This window comes from Barbatula barbatula (genome assembly GCF_947034865.1).
Source record: "Barbatula barbatula genome assembly, chromosome: 1".
NCBI classification, from domain to species: Eukaryota; Metazoa; Chordata; class Actinopteri; order Cypriniformes; family Nemacheilidae; genus Barbatula; species Barbatula barbatula.
Genome location: NC_136766.1, coordinates 32,892,651 through 32,912,825, shown reverse-complemented (window position 1 = coordinate 32,912,825; position 20,175 = coordinate 32,892,651). Strand labels below are relative to the sequence as shown.

The 20,175-nt window shown below is 37.2% G+C and overlaps 2 protein-coding genes across 7 annotated transcripts in view; one reads left to right on the top strand and one right to left on the bottom strand.

Annotated features, from left to right (window-relative positions):
* The window catches only part of LOC306901104 (uncharacterized protein), a 52,856-nt gene extending 47,993 nt beyond the window's left edge, over positions 1 to 4,863 (bottom strand). For 3 of the 4 annotated variants that reach the window (XM_079468615.1, XM_079468617.1, XM_079468616.1), the window contains exon 1: positions 4,718 to 4,855. The gene's annotated coding sequence lies outside the window, so the exon portion shown is untranslated. Of the gene's footprint in view, positions 1 to 4,717 lie in introns of all 4 variants that reach the window. The other variant, XM_079468618.1, reaches the window with a different exon arrangement.
* Positions 4,864 to 6,064: 1,201 nt separating this feature from the next.
* sv2ba (synaptic vesicle glycoprotein 2Ba) lies at positions 6,065 to 19,969 on the top strand. Of its 3 annotated transcripts, XM_079468659.1 has the most exons (15): positions 6,065 to 6,142; positions 9,547 to 9,648; positions 12,650 to 12,729; positions 12,822 to 13,317; positions 14,435 to 14,615; positions 14,702 to 14,853; positions 14,952 to 15,085; positions 15,261 to 15,350; positions 15,495 to 15,608; positions 16,683 to 16,771; positions 16,896 to 17,060; positions 17,149 to 17,282; positions 17,385 to 17,588; positions 18,806 to 18,965; positions 19,091 to 19,946. In XM_079468659.1, the coding sequence occupies exons 4-15, from the start codon at positions 12,858 to 12,860 to the stop codon at positions 19,272 to 19,274; spliced, it is 2,067 nt and encodes a 688-aa protein (XP_079324785.1). In that variant the 5' UTR covers positions 6,065 to 6,142; positions 9,547 to 9,648; positions 12,650 to 12,729; positions 12,822 to 12,857; the 3' UTR covers positions 19,275 to 19,946. The 3 variants fall into 3 exon arrangements, with proteins under 3 accessions (XP_079324785.1, XP_079324784.1, XP_079324786.1); XM_079468660.1 differs by lacking the exon at positions 6,065 to 6,142 and having other exon boundaries at positions 9,211 to 9,648; XM_079468658.1 differs by lacking the exon at positions 6,065 to 6,142 and having other exon boundaries at positions 9,181 to 9,648; positions 12,650 to 13,317; positions 19,091 to 19,969.
* The last annotated feature ends 206 nt before the right edge of the window (positions 19,970 to 20,175 follow it).

Below are 20,175 nucleotides of genomic sequence, written 5' to 3'. Positions count from 1 at the left end.
TGCAGTGTGTGACAACATAACATCTGGACAATTCTAGCATTATGGAAGTGACATTTTTCATTATGGATGTGACATATGTATTCGTTACAAGTATATTGAATCATATGTTTATATTTTACGAAAACTGTGTTGATAAACATCAGACTATGCATGATTTTTCGGTTTAAAAAAGGAGAATGAACATGTGTTTAAAAAAAGGACAGACAACATACTTTTCTATCAAATAAATGTGCAAACCAGAAGCAACACCCAACAAATGGAGAAGTAATGGCTCTTCATGGAACATTAAATTGTTGCTTGATTGTAATTTTCATGTGTCCATTTATGAGAAATATGACGATTTTTAAAGCACCTATCCGACTACTTTATTAAATGTTGACATCTACTGTCACTATCAGTATATGGTAAAAGGCTTTTGTAAATCTTTTTTTTCCATTGTAAGATTGACATTTGTATGGAACTGCCCATCTGCACTGTAATATATACCTTTAAATGTTCATATCTCTAACACTTTGCAATCCTAGAAGCTCATCTGAAGCCCCTATAGTCCAAACATCAAAGGCGAAACAGGGGCCCACACCTTAAGGCGGGGCAAATCTGTTATGGGTTCTTTTCATTGTGATCTATTGCATAAACAGAAGCACAAAGGCAAGGCAAGTAGCAATTTATAAAAAGAGAAGCGGTTTCATCAGGTTTCATTAAAATAACCATTGACACATCACCTTTCATGTCACACGTACAGATGGATCTAATCCAGATTTCCTACCAGATGATGAAATTGTTATAAAAACCTTTTCTCTGACACCTGCTCATTCATAGTAATAAACAATAGTCTACATGACAGATTTTGTAGTGACGGAAGGAAGCGAGCACCGTGTACGCCTGCAAATCTGTCAAACAGCCATTTCCACTACAGCATGTGTGTTTCTGAAAGGTTTATGAACTGGTGACGTAAATATATCGTTACAAACAGCGCGGTACACATTTTGTGTAGTAGTGTGGCTATCAGCAGGCTAAATGGCTTCACAAAATGTATAAACACACACACAAACACACAAAGTTGAACTTGGCAAAATGAGTTTAGGCAAAACACAAAGCCTTGTGCCCACAAGCAAGGCATTAAACCCCAGGCTGACCCATGAGAACCCTGAATTTTTTGAATTATATATTTATTACACCGTGTCTTCACCGGACTAGACCGGCTGGAGGCTTTTTCTAATGGGATTGTTGCACTGCGCCGCATCCAGTGTGGACACATTTTACATTTATAATGGGTTTAATGTGTTCTGTTGTCTGTTGTCGCATCACGCTGCGTCCGGTGTAGACAGGGTGTTACGATATGACGCCTGTTGTGAATTTCATTAATGGATTAAACATCCAAGTTTTAAAAAATAGTTTTTACTGTTTTTGTAGATTACAATCTTCAACCGTTGGGGACCATGAAATTTGCAATAATGTCATGCACTCGATCTCAATGCAAGCTGTAGATAATACATTTTGTGATTTCTTTATTACTTTTTCTTGCAAAGCAACTTTGCAACATTTAGAAAATACTGACCTGAGCTTTCATAAAACATACAAAATCATGTGCCATCAATTTCATAAAAAACTATTAAAACTTAATTTTGTCAGTTTAATCCAAATTTACATTTAATTGACTTATAAATCCAATTTGATTTAACTTCTAAAACTTTATGGAACTAAAATTAAAAAAAATTTCCTGTGTGCTGGGACTATGAATGGGAAGCCTAAAAGGATTACGGGTAAATCGGTGCGATTGCACATAAACTTCAGTCCGAGTTAAACGGGCGACGGTTCACGGTGCCGATACAATCTGAAGGCGGCTCTTTTAAATTGTAAGTGATACAGACGGTGATTTAAATGTTTTCCTTCAAATGAAAAACATTGAAATATCTTATTTTGTGTTCTGCGGTAGGAAGCAAGTCATACAGGTTTGAAATAACAATAATGACTGCATTTTCTTTTTTGGGTGAACTATATCACTTTAAGGTTTCTTTAACAACGCCTGAATACATTATTTAAATGGCTGTTGATAATACGTCATAAGGCAACAAACATAATAGTGAAAAGAGAGCTGATGTAGTTGGATTGTAGGCAAAGGGGATTGTAGGTACCAATTCAAAAATGCACACTGTGACAGCACACAATTTCTGAATTTATTACAAAAATGAGGTAAAAAAAGTTTTTTCAAGACAGGGTCTCGGACAAGATAACAAACAACGCTGGCATGACTCTAACTGTTGTTGTTGTGGCATTCTCAAGCACATTGAACTGAGACACTGAATTTGTGAAATATAATTCCTGGTTGCTTTAATGACATCTGATCGTGACGGTACCGGTGGAAAAGACAAAGCTTGTTTAATTTTCAACTCCTGTGAAAGCTCTTGTCAGTTTATGTACTTTTGAAAAAAGCTGGCGTGAATTCATCTCTGTTTGTAGTATATCTGTAGATGATTCTCCAGAGAGTTGAGTTACTCATGCCTGAACGAGTGACTGTTTATATGACTGTTTGGGGGAGTGTGGGCCGGGTGGAGCTTGATGTTTAACTACACGGTCTGTTAAAGGAATCGTCCTCTCCATAGCAACAATAAAAGGGAAATGGGCGTTCCAATCGTTATATCAATAGTGATAAGACAGGTGTTACAGCAGGAGATGTTTATAATATATATATATATATATATATATATATATATATATATATATATATATATATATATATATATATGAACGATCAAATTATAAATCATTATTATAAGTGAACTATTTGGAGGATATTTAGAAGAATGCTTATAACCAAAACAATCTTGCACCCTGTTGACTCCCATAGTAGTCAAAATTACTTTATCATTTTCTGTTGAACACAAAATACGACATTTTGAACAATGCAAACAGTTCTGTGGCACTTTTGACTACCGTTGTATTTTTTCAAACTATGGGAGTCGAAATCTGTCTGGTTATAAGCATTCTACAAAAATCTCTGTCTCTGTGTTCATCAGAGGAAAGACATTTATACAGATTTGGAACATCTGAAGGTAAGCAAATGTTGACAGAATTTTAGGTTGAAGTATCACTTTTCCCCAGTGTTGTGTGTCCTCCCAACCTCACATTCTTTACCAAATCCAGCAACAAACTCTTTGTCAGTAGAGCTCATTGTAGCACATGGGAATTTGTTAACACCTTCACCCTGACTCTCATCAAATTTAGCAGAAGACTGTTAATCTGATCGGCACTCGCCAGTCTTGTTGGATGTGAATGTGTGAGTAGCATTCACTGTCTGAGAACAAGCATTGGGTATTCTGCTGTGTACAATGATGATACATTGATGAATGTTCAATATGTCTTGACTCGCTTGCCAAAGTGTTACGTAATTCGAAGAGCGTATTATCCATGCCGAGACTGGTAAAAGACTAAATAAATATTTCCATGATCTTGAATTTTAAAAACGTTCATCATGGTTCTAAATTTGATACTTTTTAAGACCTTTTCTAAGACTCTTTCCAAGATCTCATCGCCACTTTTCACCACACAGCAAGCTGGAATCAGTTACATTGGCGACACTTTAACTCAGGCTTACTATATACAGATCGTAAGCGAGGACAACTAAACCGTCTACATAGTTTGTGATGACTTATTGCAACATAATTCACAAGGGTGGGAACGAAGCCCCAGAGAATGAATCGAGGGACTACCCCATGCAAGGTTTATTAGAAAGAGAAACAAAGCTACGCTAATCGCCTTCAGACACACAGAGCAGTACACCTCACGGTTATTCCCAGAGACGGCCCTCGGCCATGGTTCCAACTCTTTATCCTCCAACCATTTGCACAAAAACTTGTTTTTCTCCATTAGGCAGCGATGTTGTTTAACAACCGGGTGTAAATGGACCTCCCGCTACTCGCCCACGCAATGACTCAATTCAGGCAAACTTAAGCACATGACGTCTTTTGACGAATATTAAAAGATGATACAAAGCTTCATACCTAGGAAAATGGCGTTTAAGACTTTTTGATACTTTTTAAGGGCCTTAATTTTCTCTTCATTTATTTATCAACTTTTAATAGTTTTTAAGACCCCGCGGACACCCTGTGAACGAGCAAAATGTAAATTTTTCCCCTTGTCATCACATCATAAGAGAATTTTTCATTTTATTGTAGTTTATTAATATTTAAAACGTTTATATTTTTACTGTCATTTTTGCTAGAGAACGGTCAAGGCAATTTTTTGTTTCATTTCGTTTTTCATTTGCTTCTTTAAAGGGATACTTAGCTTGAAAATGAAAATACTGTCAACATTTACTCACATTCGAGTTCCAAATCTGTATAACTGTCATTGTTCTGATGACCCAAGGGGGAAAGATATTTGAAAGAATGCTAATAAACAAACAGTTCTTGCCCCCCATTGACTCCCATAGTAGGAGAAATTACTTTATAAGCAAAAATTACAATTTAAAATCCTTTTTTTGCAACAATTTCACAGTTTAGTGTCACGCTATTACAATATTTTGTATTTAATTTCATATTCGACAACATGACATTAATTCAAAGAACTAAAACAGTTTGCTGCTTCATCATAGTGTTCAACCAAGAAATTCTAATCACGTTTACTACGAGAACTAGGCTATTTGTTTTCATCACAGGACACATTTCTCTTTCAATCCTTCCCATCCGAACAAACTCTCTTGATCATACGAGCTTACCTTAGCTCTTGACAACTCAAAACTGAGTCCAGCCGAGCTCATACCTCCAATATAACAGCTTAATGCAAAAAGAAAGCACACATCAATCCTCACACATCTCCAGTGAACGACAGGTTAGGTCACAGCGATGGTTAATACAAGCTAAATACGGCTTTGTGTTTGGCAGCAGATAAAAGGTGTGTGATGTCACAGGTGGGGGAGGTAGGAGACCGTGGCTCAGGTGTCTGTTTCCAAGTGCGCTTGAGTAACACAGAGCCGCTGTCTGTTTGGTTAATGTTCTCCTATCTGCTGCTTTGAAAAACCTGCTGTTATTGCGGCTATAACGTTTTTATTCCCTGAAGGAACAATCAGCTCTTTATGGGACATTAGGGCTGCTCGATTATGACACAAATCAATGTAAAGATGTAAAATGTAAAGAAATAGCACTGCTGAACCACTTTAAAGGTGTGCACTGTCGATTTATACTACCAGAATAGAGAGGATCCTTGCAAAATGGAATGCGGAATAACCGTTTACCGCGATTATTTTGTTTTTGTAATTGATGAAGGATTCCTGTACTGCATAGGACTGCTAGTTGTCCACTTTGTAATGCACTGCAACATATATGCAAATATATTCCCTTCATATCATAGGGTGCTCATCACTCATTGACCTTCATTTTTATGTTTTACTAGTATAATGTGGAGATAAACAGAGAAAGAACTGGTAGATGCACTGTTTATTGTAATGTTTCATATAAAAACATATTCAGAATGTTTTGCATAGTGCAACACAGCTGCAGTTATATGATATGAATATTTGCTTACGATTGCTCGGTAACCTAAGGAGCTTGTCTTTGCAGGAGCAATTTTGAAACGCATCGTCACAGAAAATATGAAAAAGTTAGGAATCTCTACCTCAGAGTTTGAAAAAATAGGGGCCCCCAAATAGTATCTCGCATAGGGCCCCCGAACAGCTAGAAACGGCCCTGCTTAGCAACCGCCGTTTTTAAAACCCAATAAGGCTTTAAAATATCACATGCGGATTATAATCGTAAACATGTAAATATTTAGAGGTTTTTCTTAACCACAGACCTTATTTCAGGCGATTTACCAAAGACCTTGAAGTCTTAAAATGCTAACTCGCTTCCGGGGTTTGCATACAGAAATACGTCATCTCTGAGCTACTCAATTGCACCAGGTAACAAATATTTTCCGCAGACTCAGGATATTGAAAAGCAACTGTAATGATATTAAAACATACCAAAATATACGTGTTTGTGTTTGTATTGTAATCTGGGGTAGGAGAAAACTACTTTGACTACTTTTAATACCTTTAAATATCGAAGGCCATTTTGGATGTCGATTGTTTCAAGTTGCCAAGAGGATCGCTTGAGCCCATGAGCGACAGACATCGTCAGACCATCAGTAGGATTGGTGAGGCCAGGTAGAAACAATATATTTCAAGTTTTATACATTTGCTATAAAAGATAAGTATACCAGCATATAAAACAAAGCTCCTAAAACTGCCAGACAGACGACATCCAAAATTCCCTTTTCGGTTTCAGGGGGTCTTTAATAGTTACCGTGTTGTTTAAATACTGGAGTCGGGTTGTGCACCTGTTCAGTATTAAACAATGTCGGGTTGTGCACCTGTTCAGTATTAAACAATGTGAATCGATAAAGACATTTATCTTCCCTTCATAAAATGAAAACTGTTCTTTTATAAAGTCCGCAATATCGTATCACATACCCGGTGTTTTTGAACTATATAAACAAAACACACTCAATAAATACACTCACTTTAACACGGCTGTATAAGTATGAATTGAACTCTTACCTGTTAACTGCACACTTCTGAAGTTACAGACACATTAAATCCATGTTTTATGATGTTGTTCGACGAAACTAACTGTATGTTTGGGAGATGAATGACGTTGAGTGTGATGCTCCAGACTGCGTGTCCTCTAGGGGGCGCTCGGCGGCTCACAATCTAAATAACAGACAACGAATACAGTGCTTTTTAAAAGAAATGTGTACAATATAAAGCACAAGCGTTCGGTATTAAATGCTGTTAGTTGATATATTCACTGAAGGTCGGCTAAAAGTCAAACTAAAGTGTTTATTACGTGTTTGATGATCGCGAGCTGCTGTGATTGGCTCGTTCTCCTCAGCGCTGAGAAGAGTCACAGATACCACATGCGTTGAACAATCTGCTACAGTCCGATCGTATGGAAATAAGTTACACATTATTTGTATACATGTATCATTTATTATGATATAAAAAACGTGAAGTGCATGGTAAAAGATAATAGATAAAGTTATCATTTACAACGTGCGCACGTTGAAGACAACTTCCGGGTGGCTATACGAAGATGAGGTGAATTATACTTATATTACATTCGTGCATTAACGTGACTTTCTGTGAGATATTAGATTTGCGTCATAATGTGTTTCAACGACGACCTCTATCGGTCGGATTGCAATATTTAAACTCAAGGCGAAATGCCGAAGGTTCACTGCATCAGCATTTCTATGATGCTTTCAGAAGTCGAAGAAGCAACTGCCTTCAGACGTCGAACATGCTAAATAGACAATAAAATAAACAAAACAAAATCCTGCATGCGTAACTAACACCCGTGTGGCAGATTGAACCCTGACAGAAAGATCACCCTGAGATGGATCTCCGTGGACGGCTGTAATAGGTTGAAATGGAAGTTGAAGGCTCATGGTGTTCAATGAACTTCCCCCAGTCTTCAGAAACGCCCGGACCACCCTTCTCGCCCTGAGCTTTGGTGTCAGATAAATAAGGAAACCGTAAGAGAAAAGACTGCCTCATATGACACGCTGGGCTGCACTTGAACACATTTGTGATAGCTGGAGGGGGGAAAGCGTGGGCTGAATTGCAATACCACGACATGCATGGAATATGAATATGAAGAACATCGGCGGGTTTGTCCAATCACAGAAGCTGTTTTGTACGTTGAAGGACGTGCTGGGTGGGCTGTCAAACTGTGGCCTGAGAAGCTCATTCGTGCGGAGATGAATTTGGTGTGAAGATGAAACTATGTGGTGCTTTTGTAGGAATTGAATCCCTATATTGTACATTTTAAGTGGTTATAGAATGACAGTGACTGTAGATCAATTGTTATTTGATTGTGTATATATGTATATATATAAAATACAGAAAAAATATATATACAATAAAGATTTTTTATTGTATTTTATTTAAAAAACTCAATTTTCCAACTAAATACGTAATACAGGAGCAACAGTAAAAGCACATTTAATATATGTGCATTGTAATGCAGGGGTAACCTATTTGACTTCAAGGTCCCCCACTGTATATAAGAATATTCAAAGAACCCCCCCGGCTCACAAAACTTCTACCTAATAAAATATAGTTTGATATTAACTTGAAAAGTGCTTATCCAATATAAAAATAATAAGAAATGACTTGGTTTTTAAGTTGTTCTAAAATGTATTTCAATGCATATTTTGTCTAAATTTAAATGATTAGTCATCCTGAGGTCCCTTGGAAGTCAACCGGGGCCCAATTGTCGGCCACCGCCCACCAGCTGCCGTAATGTATTTTATCTGTAAGTCAAGGGGTTTAAAGGCATTGTCCTTCCACAAAGAAACAGAAGACGGCGATGTTCTTTTGCAGAGCATTCACATTCCCAATCAGCTTCAGGGGTTTTATTGGGTTGTTGTTTGTGGTTGTGATACCTTCCTTCCCATCTTCATTCTCTTAATGCTAAGAGATTACACCCATTGCCCATTGAAAACAAGACAGACTAAAACATGTGCGTCCACGTTAAACACCAAAACATAATTGTAAGCACTGCCCCATTCAAATCTGATGTCCATTACAGATAATGAAACATCAGCTGGTTGTCTAAACCATTACAAATGTTATTTTTCCGGCATTTCGTGGGATCCCATCTGCCACATTAATAATAAAAAACATTACCAGAATTGTTATTAAAACCAACACACTTCTCATTAATGTGTTTCCGTCGTTTGTTTCAGCAGGAATATAATACAAAAACATATTTAATATGCAAGTATTCCTATTAAGGATTGATTTGATTTATAAAAATACTGTACGGACACAAACCTGAGATTGTTCCCTTTGCACATTAAAAGATTATTAAACAGATTACAGATGAACCTTTTATCGCGCTAAACATTTCATCATGACATCTTCAAGAACACTTGTGGAATAAATTGTGGAATGAGAAAATAGATGGACCATATAGAATTCAGTCCAGGTATAAATTCGGCCTGTTTTTCAAGTTTAGCCGAATTAATGGGAGATGAAAGAAAAGGGGCGGAGCAAATACAGGGAATCTATGCGATCTAAATATAGCCAATGGTTCTGCTGGGGTGGAGCTAATCCTCTTTGCAGTAGAATTACTGGCTGTGGGATTAGGCAGCTTTACTCTGTGCAGCACATCCACCCTCTCTCTATAGTACCGTCCCGCCACAGGCCATGCAAACTTTAATAAAGATATTTCAAACTGAATGTGCAGCTTAAACACAATTTGCATTTGATGTTGCGCATGTATGTACATCTGTGTGTACTAACTTTGGCAATATTACGGGTAGAAAAATAATATAGAAAGATATGTCTGTTTTTGACCATCTAATTTAACATTTCTATCACTGGTACATCAACTGTTTAACTTTTAGTAAAAACAAAAACAAGACAGACTCTATGACATCCGGTTTTGTTTAGAATGAATGTGGACTCTACCATTCGTCCTGGAAGCACGAAGCGTAGGGAGATTCTGTCAGGATGAACAGTGATCATGGGGTCGACCCATAATCCCCTGCTCTGTCCAACAGCCTCCTGTTAAGGTGTCGAGGACGGTTTCTGAAACTCTCTGCCAAGGTGCTCCTTTGGATTTTTTTATGTTTTCTTTAACATCAAGAGGAATTTCGATTCTGGTAAGTTATTGCAAGTTTACTTTAAATGTATTTCGAAATTTCATTCCATGTCTGCTTTGAAATTGTGCCTAATAAACATTGCACTTGTTTTTTATGTTACATAGTCCAATTTTGTCATTCTGTTGAAACCCAGAAAGATATATGTTTATTTAAACAGATTTGATAGTCTAGATTAGTAGTAGCTATTACATGGCACAACTGCACAAGTAAATGTAATGGATCTGTATTGGTGCAAGCCATGACATTGTAAGATGACCAACAGATTGTTTATTGATTTGTACAGACATTTACATTTTGGATCTGTCTGATCTCCAGAGATACTACAAGCAATGAAAGAGAAACAAAAATGAGAACGGTTATATGTAAATATAACAATGAGAATTTTGTAAATATTTATAACTAAATTAAACAATTTATGTTAAGGGTACATGTATCACTGGTGCTTACATATCAAAATGCTAAAACACAATACAACAAATAGGAAAGAAAATTAAACGAGATAAAAAGGAAAATGACGTAATATGAACATTTTCATTGAAACCTGCCGAGTACTTTCACATTTTTGGTGTCTCAAAAGTAAATAACTATTATTTCTTCCACGCTGTGACACTTCCGGTGAGAGAACTGAATGAAGTATTGACATTGCGTGTTAAAATGCAATTTGCTCTCTGTAACAGACAGCAGGCTTCACGCTTAAGCAAACGTGCCCTTCAGAGTTGCCCTCCATTAGGTGTCATCTCCTCCCGGTGACATCACAAAAGACGCGCCCACACCATGTGTACTTTCAGCCATATATGGACATGTCACCTGACTGGAGTCACTTCTCATTTGACCTTTCTAAACATTCATGTTGGCGGGCATCGCGATAATAATGTGATCATGTTGTGTTTGACATAACTGTGTAGTTGATATTGTCAGGACTGAATTTATATGTTTGCCTATATGGCAATTCAAAAATATTTTGTAAATGCATAAAAATCAATCAATCCCTAAAGTCTGCGTGAAGGCTTTTGGTTGCAGTTTATCTTTTGGATTTATTGCCACAGTAAGTCTAAAGTTACATAATGGCCATCTGGGAGCATCATGATGACCAGGTTTAGACGGGACATTGAGTGAACGTAGAGCCGTAATCTCTTTTCAACCGCCTTTAATATTCGGGCAAAGCAGAATTGTTTGTATGTAGGCCTAATGCTGAAAAGCCTTTTATGCATTGAGAAACACACGCTGTGAAAGTATGGAGTAATATCTGTATCTGTACCGTATTTGACAAACTAGAAGGTATTGATTGATCTGTCCAAAGAATCTTAATGATCTTGACATTGCTAAATGCAAGCTTTACAAATAAAGCTGCAGGAAAATGACTTTTATTTTTCACCGTGAGACATTTATCACACGCCAAATTGAACCTGGTCATCTCACGCAAAATACAATTCAGATGGTTTTAAGATGGATTAAATCGCAGCTTTCATTTGCATGTCATGTATGTCATTATGCTTGAAGATATTTATCTGCATAGTAGTGTATTATTATTAATAGATACAGAGATGCATGGCTGCTAAACTGTACATTTATTGCAAAAAAGAATAAGATGCAAGGTCTCTGATATTTGATATTCACATTGTTTCAAAGCATCAGACTCTTGTATGTTAACCCTACCCACATGAAGAGAATACTGAAACACAACATGCTTAGTGGTATAGTAAAATACGCTGTAGCATATAAGAGTAATTGGAGCCAAGTAATTGATAAGTGCAGCGAATTGATAAACTTTCGTAAAATTAGTTCAAAAAACGTTTTGCGGCAGTTGGGACTCCAGTAAAATACAATCAAATCACAGTTTTCTCATATTTTTGTATTTTTAATTTTGTATTTGGTTTTCAAATTTCAAAAATACTTAAAATGACAGTTCTTGAACATTATGTAAAAATAATAACAGTCAAATTTTGCTTGCACTGTACGCTAATGTTTTAATGTCTTAAAGAGCACTGCTAAGACAATTCTTTGTAATTACTGTAATTTACGAATTTTCCTTTATTAGTTCACAGCATTTTTTTTAGAACATGTTTTAAAAAAATGACGAATTACAGAAATTGACTGACACTTTACAAGTCAAGTGTAAAATAACATGAAAAAACGTCATTTTTACTTGACAAAAATTTTCTTTTTGTTTTCTGGCACTCCAGCTGCTGTACTATTTCCGTTTTTTACGATATTATTTTTTCACATAAAAATTCCATCAATGAATATCAGTATCACAGAATTGTACTGCTGTGTACAATAGTAAGTAATTTAATATACTACCCTATTTGTTGATGTGTGGTATTATTAAAGTAAAAATGAAGTGTAAATGCTAAATTTGTCTTTGCATATACAGTTATTCAATTGATTGGGACTTAATGTTACGTGTGGTGTTGTTTAAATTAAATAAATCTCATTTAAATTCAACAAAAAAATCCAGGGAAACATTACTTTTAGTTCACAACACTCAACATTTTTTGTATGAAAATGGCATAATACCCACAATCCCTTGCGTCTAAATACTATCGATCCTTTAAGCTCAAAGAATAAGAACTGCTGGAGCCTGTTCAACACGTTATGGAGACAATAAGGAATCTCTAAATGCGAGTTCGATGTGTATTTCTGTGCAGAATCATGTCATAATTCAGTCTACGATTGAGTACCATCAGCTCAGTGTAGAGAAGAATGTGTTTATGTGAACTAATGATTTTGAGTGAAGCTTCTCTATGCATCACGTTAAGATTTCATGTTAACACAACTTGATCCATGTCGCTTCACTTTGTGCAAAAACAGGTAAAAGCGTCAACAGGTGTACACACACATTTTTGGTCAAGTCAACTAATTTGGCTATAGAGTGATTTGTTGTATTGTATTCATATAACCACGGGTTAACCATGGTCAAGCTATAGACCTGGGAAAATCAGTTTATTAGGTGTAAAACATTTGTTCTTCATCTAACATACCTTACTTTCTTTTCTTGCAGGTGCATCATGTGATCTTGTGTAGAACCAACTACAAGGAAACGCAGTGTCGACATAAATATCGAGGCCTTATCCTAAAAAAGTAAAATTGAGAGTTTTAAATATTCACCTTTTGCTTGGGATCTGTACGTTTCACCAACAACTAAAAAACTACTGTGGATTATGCAAATTTAGCTTGTTTCATCTGCGAGACTAGAACATATCCCAAAAATGGACGACCCTTACCAGAACAACATAAACCAGCAGAGAGAAACCTACCCCACATATGGAGAGGGAGGAGATGATGGCTACCCGTATCAGACAGACTACCCTCCTCAGGAGGAGGATGCTGCCAGTGATGTCACAGAGGGCAACGATGAAGACGATCAAATGTACGAGGGTGAATACCAGGGCATCCCGCACCCGGATGAGATCAAGGAGGCCCGGAGAGCCGCGCGGAGGGAGGCGAGAATGAAGGCCAGGATGGCTGCCGAGGCCGAAGAGGAGACGTTGGCGGAGCAATACGAGACCATCATGGAAGACTGCGGTCACGGGCGTTTCCAGTGGACCCTCTTCACGGTGCTAGGTTTGGCGCTTATGGCTGATGGGGTGGAGTGCTTCGTTGTGGGCTTTGTGCTGCCCAGCGCTGAGAAGGACATGTGCCTCTCCAATGCAGATAAGGGCATGCTGGGTGAGTGACGCAGAGAGTGTCAGTGCTTAAACAAGATCTTATTTGTATCTCTATTTACACACGTTGCATGCCGTAGTGACAGAGAAGCAGGAAAAGTTTCAATTAGGGATGAAAGTCACTTGCTGTCTGGTGTAATCCACAGGGGGTTTACAATCCCTGCCACGTGCTTGATAATCTCTCATCCCATTCTCTAATAAGATGTTCGTGAGAGAGTGTGTGCGAATGTCAGAACCGTGAGGGAAGGCAAGAGAGACTGAAAGAGAGTTAGGAGGGGGTTACCGGGGCATGTTGTCACAAGAGCTATGGCTGTCAATAGATTTCAAAATATTGTATTATTATTATTATTATTGACGACAACAACAATATAATATATAAAGATAATACGGTGGACAACATCATTTCATAAAACTGCTATGATGAAAAAGTAAACATGCAAAATATAAATTTGATACAGAAATAGCAATGAACACATTTGACAGCATATTTTACAACAAATGTGACAACATGCCCTTGATGTTCATAAAAATACCCTTGCCAAAAAATACATGTTGGTTTTTAATAATGTACTCATTTTTGGATATTGTATAACTATGTCTTCATTGTATTATGTATATTATGTGCTATTATAGTTCACACTTGTTTAAATGTTGAAGTTTGTACGTTTTTATCTGATGCATAAAACAGCACAATTTATATAACAATAGTTTATTTTCAAATAATATTTATTATGATAATCAGTAGTATTTTAGTTTAGAAGTAGCACAAATATTCTATTCAATGTATGATAGGATAGACGATGTTTAAAGCCAACTTACAAAACCCCAAGAAAACACACATTGTAATTCGAAAACCACTTTTTCTATGTGATAACTGATCAAAAAATTCTAAACCTCATTGTTATACGAATGTATTAATTACTGATCTTTATACTGAGCATTTTATGATGTCACCCAATGACTAAAGAAAGAAGAAGGTGTTGAATGATTATATGTCCGTAAAAAGAAACAACCCTTCGTTTTGCACATTTTGATCCGTAATAAAAAATGAGTTATGTGATGAATTTTGGGTTTATTCTCTCTCACTGCCCGGCGTTGTGTCGTTTTATGTCATGGTTCAGGTTTAATCGTGTACGTGGGCATGATGGTTGGTGCTGTTGTGTGGGGCGGTCTGGCTGATAAACTGGGTCGACGGCAGTGTTTACTCTACGCTCTGGCCATCAACAGCATCTTCTCCTTCCTGTCCTGCTTCGCCCAGGGCTACGGCTTCTTCATCTTCTTCAGACTCTGTTCAGGAATCGGGTAAGACGTTCAAAGCATGACCAAGCACAACAATATACACTTTATGCGTTTATGGACATCCTAGCACTCTCACTATCTCTATGCAGAATTGGAGGGTCCATCCCCATTGTGTACACATACTTCTCTGAGTTCCTGCAGATGGATAAGAGAGGAGAACATCTCAGCTGGCTCTGTCTCTTCTGGATGCTGGGAGGCCTGTACGCTTCCTTGACCGCCTGGGGAATCATCCCACACTATGGTATTGATCATTCGACAGTACTCGTTGTGGGATTGTATGTGGTCGGGGTGAGGAACGCTGAAGGGCTTTTTAAAGGTGATGAATGCTCTGTGTTGTAGGTTGGGGCTTCAGTATGGGGACAGAGTTTCAGTTTCACAGCTGGAGGGTGTTTGTGCTGGTTTGCTTCCTCCCGTCTGTGGCTGCTCTCGCCGGGCTTGTGTTTATGCCAGAAAGTCCCCGATTTCTCCTGGAGGTAATAAAGATGATAGTTTTCTGTGCTGGGTGTTGAGCACTGAATGACTTTTATATGAAGTTTAGATGTTATGAAGTTAGTCTTAGAGAAAGCATGTCTTGCACTGACCTTTGCCCATTACGGCCTTTTAGGAAGATACTCTTGTCCAATTCTTTAGCAATTTTGTCTTTTTTAGAACGCGAGACACGATGAGGCCTGGATGATCCTCAGACAGGTCCATGACACCAACTGGAGGGCAAAAGGAGAACCAGAAAGAGTTTTTCAAGTATTTGTTTAAACTACCAAAGCCTCTATATTACAAATACTCTATACTCTAAACTAAAAGTTTTGGGTTTAGTCTGCCATGGTTTTTCTGAATATGGGTTTCTTTTTAGTCATTAAATGTATCTGATAGATGCTTCTATTTCAGGTCTCTCAAATCAAAACACCTCAAACCCAGGATGATGAGTTTATAGAGATTCAGAGTGAAACTGGTACTGCGTTCCAGAGATTCATGGTCAGACATATGACTCTGGTCAAGCAGGTATTTCACACCGATTTTACATTATTGGCTAAATTTTCTTCCGATATGGTTAAACGCTTTGTGTTAATAAGCTTCATTTGGGATTAGCATCACTGTTACTTTACAATTAGGATCCGGTGTCTGTGTTTACAGCCTGGTCCAAAAAAAATATTTTGACCTTTTTGCCCTTCGTGACAACGGTGAGGGGGGTGAATCATCCATTAAAATTCTGACAGTGACAGGTGGTTTCAGCAACTAGGAACTTCAGCTTCAACCACTTCCAACCTGTTTGCCCATTTTCAATTATCCGGGAGTGACACGAGGTGATGCGCTGCTACTATGGTAATTTGGCCGGCTCCTCCCACTTTAGGCTTCAAAAAAGCTCCTCAGAAACCTATGGGTGACGTCACAGAAACTGTCCATATTCATTACAGTCTATGACTAAAACGAATGAATAAGATTGAACGAATTTCTACGAATAAGCTACTTTGTAAAATATGTACGAATTCCCATGTGTTGGTTATTTAACTTCTTTTCTACCGCCTCAGATGTTAGAATATGCTACCGATCTTTTTGTGTCGTGCAAAAAAATCCTACCTTGCAACACCCTCGCTGTACCGCCCGAAGGCTCGAAAAGGACGTAACAAAAACGGGGACACACAAGAAAGTGCAAGTGATGTACAAAATGTATTGACAAAATGCAACTATACATAAGAAAAACAATGGGACATGAAATAGTCAGGAATCAGTGGTCTAGTGGTGTGGTGTAGTCATGAAATGTAATGAATCCAAATGTAAAATGTATAACGTAACCAAAGTCAAACAAAACAAAGCGAACCAAGTCCAAAAGGGCCACACTCCTGGTTGATGGCCACATTGCCCCTTTTTACAGGCATGACCGGAAATCAACAGCAGGTGTCCTTAATAAACCCATCCAGGAACATTCAGTTACAGAACAGAGTAGCGACACAACGCATGGTCCATCACACTCGCTGTACTTTCTCAAAACCCTGGACAAGCCAAACTGCCATTTCCTCCCCAAAATACAGTTATTGTTGCAATAAAGCAGCTTTTCATTTTGTTGTGTTCCGGAAGGTCATGAAGAACATGATGTCTCTGGCTTCACCAGATCTCAGACTCCACAGCTTGTTCATTGCAATTGTTTGGTTCACAATGGCCTTCAGGTGAGAAACTCACGCATTACCTGTGTGACATGACACCAAATGACACAGTTCTGTATCGCAAATGAGTTCTGTATTGGTTTTGCACATACATATCCTTACAATTCATTGATCTTCCATTGTGCAGCTATTATGGACTGGGAGTTTGGTTTCCTGACCAAATCAAGTACCTTGAGTTTGAGGAATACGAGTCTAACGTCAAGATCTTCCATCGCGAGAAAGTGGAGCGATTTCATTTCAATTTCACTCTGCGGAATCAAGTTCACAAAGAGGGCGAGTATATACACGACAGGTACGGGATCAGATTATCAACTTAATCTTTAATAATAAAGAATGTTTATAAAACGAATGACTAATGGAGAAATGTTCATCATATGCAGGTTCGTCAACATTGAAATAGAAAATGTGAAGTTTGAGGACTCGCTCTTTGAGAACTGTTATTTTGAAGGCATCAAATCAACAGAAACCTTTTTTGAGAACTGCACGCTTAAAAACACAGTCTTCTACAATACAGGTTCTCAATTCATGCAATTCCATCAATTTGAATCTCATCGTGTATTCGAATTATTTTGCAGTTTTTCTTTGTAGTTTATATTATTTTTTATTTATTTTACAGATCTGTGGGAAGATTCAAAGTTCATTGACTGTAAACTGGAAAATACAACGTTTTTGCATCCCAAAAAAGGCTGCCATCTAAACTTCCAGGAGGAAAATGACATCTTGATCTATCTAGTCTGTTTCCTTGGCAGTTTGTCCGTGTTACCAGGCAACATCATAGCTGGTCTATTGATGGATAAAATAGGGAGAATTAAAATTATAGGTGAGTGATATATAAAATTATAATAATTTACAGTATGAGAATTGTTCAAAATAACTTTAATAATACGTTTTTACAAAAACACTTGAATTATCAATTAACATGTTTACCAAAATGCTTTTTAAATTTAACAATTAAAATTTGAACAATTGTGGTTTATTACCATGAAAGGCATTTCCTGCCAAATTTAAATAAATTGATGAAATTCATTTCATTTTATTTTCCATTTTGGCACATACTGTGATCGCTTAAAATAAAAGTCTGGTTTTAATTTTCATCATTTCATTTATTTAGATTTGGCAGGAAATCCCTTCCACATACAGTATTATCTATAATATCAAAATAATACAAAAGTATCATAATGTATTATATTTTGGACATTGTGACAAATGTATTAGGCCACCTGTCATAATAAAGAGAAAACACAAATACTTAGGGATCTCTCAAACTTTTTTTAAACCGAAAGATTTTATTGTTTTATATACTGAAAAACAACGATCACTGTAAAACGCTGCTGTAGTTTTGCAGCAGGTTTGCCAGTAGCTTACTGTAGATTTAAATGCTAATTCTAAATTAGTACTGTTTTTAATTGGAGATAAACTTTTACCATAATTAACTTTTACTTTTGAGCTTCAAAATGAGTCTCAGGCTTTAGCACAACAATACTGCAAAAAAAAGACTTCTTCCTAGTCATTTTTGTCTTGTTTTATCATAAAAATATGAAACACTTCTTAAATTACGATACATTTACAAAACGAGAAACGTGACATAAGAAATTTAGTCTTGTTTCATGAAAAAAATAAGTAATAGGTATACGTTTAAAGCAATATTGTAAATTAAATCTACAGTAAGTTACCGGCAAACCTGCTGCAGAACTACAGTAAAGTTTTTTATACCCAAATTCCAGTCGGCACATTTAATTTCTCTCATAAATCATGAAATTAATTTAGTACCATTAAAATGCCATTTAGTTTTTGTCAAAAAGCCAGTTTAAAAATAGGGACAACATAATAATTATATTTAAGTATTAGAAATACTGCTGAAAATAAAGAGTTTACAGACACTTATGGATTAAAAATGCCAATACTGTTGGCTTAGGGCATCTGTGACACGAACCTCACACAGGTTGCCGGTTTAATACATTTGTTAAGCATGTTATATTAAAATGACTATCAGTGTTATTTTGATCCGGTTAAATGTGTGTGTGTTGGTGTTTTCAGGGGTCTCTATGCTGGTCTCCGCTGGCTGTACGTTCTTTCTGTTCCTTTGCTTCAATCAAGGTTCTATCATCATGTTCCAGTGTCTCTTCTTCGCAGCCTGCGCAGCCGCATGGAACGGCATTGAGGTGATCACGGTGGAGCTCTATCCAGCCTCCAAAAGGTAAAATCGCTGGAAGACATCTCATTCACTTTATTCGTTTCTCTGTAGTTTTCATCTAGCATTATATCTATCAGAAATCATATCGATTTTATATTCTGGAATGCTGTGCTCACTTCTGTCCTCAGGGCCACAGCGTTCGGCGTGCTGAACGGCACCTGTAAACTGGCAGCCATCATCAGCAGTTTTATCTTCGGCAAGTTTGTCAGCATCACCAAGATCATCCCCATCATCATGTCCTTCTCAGCTCTGGTTTGCGGAGGACTGCTGGCGTTTAAACTGCCCGAGACCCGGGAGCTCATCCTTCAATGAAAAAGCCAAACTGAACAAGCGTCAGGGATGTCCTCTTGCTTGGATCCCTGAACACTAAAGGACTGAGCTATGTAAAGCTAATGTGATAATTAGTTTCATTTCATCTTTTTTCGGACTCAGTTTCGTAATATGTTTAGAACGGCTACACGTGGGATCTAAAATTGTGTCGGGAAAGGCTCAGAACATATTCTTACGTCTTTCACCTTTCTGAATTTAACCTTCTTTATCGGTCAGGGTTTGTCGTTTATGTATTTAGTTCTTTCACAACTGTGTTTTGTTCTTGAATTCCCATCGCTGTTTCTCGTCAATGCCTTTTCTTTAGATCGTACTGTAAGAATGAGGTTGTCTGTAAAGATAGACATTTTTGAAATGGACTTAAGTTAAACGTGTTTTAAAGTGTAATTTTACAAGAATACTGTTTTTTTCCCCGTGAACTCTTTTTTTAGATTGTATGATCAGATTTTTGTTTATTTAAATGTTTGAATAGAAAACATTCATTTAATTCTACAAAAGATGCTTTAAATGATATGAAATGAAAACATTAAATTGGTTTTAGTAGGTTTTAGGATATTGTTCATTACAATGAATCCAACGCATTTTTTATTTTATGTTCATAAACGTTTTGTTTCTTTGGTTTTGTTGGTCTGGTTTGGTTTGGGATCGGATACAATAATAAAAGAAAACATTACAATATAATTAGCAGTTTGTGAATATTATTTCCCAGGTTCCCGGGTTCTTTGGCCGAGGGTTCCCATGATTCTCAGTGAGCTTCAGGGATGGACAGGCACTTGTCAAAACATGGCACACGTGTGAATCAGTCACACCTCAAGTTCTGCTCATTTACTTATATGCAAAGGTGTGAAAGAAAACCTACAAAACACCTTTAACAGAAATAACTGCA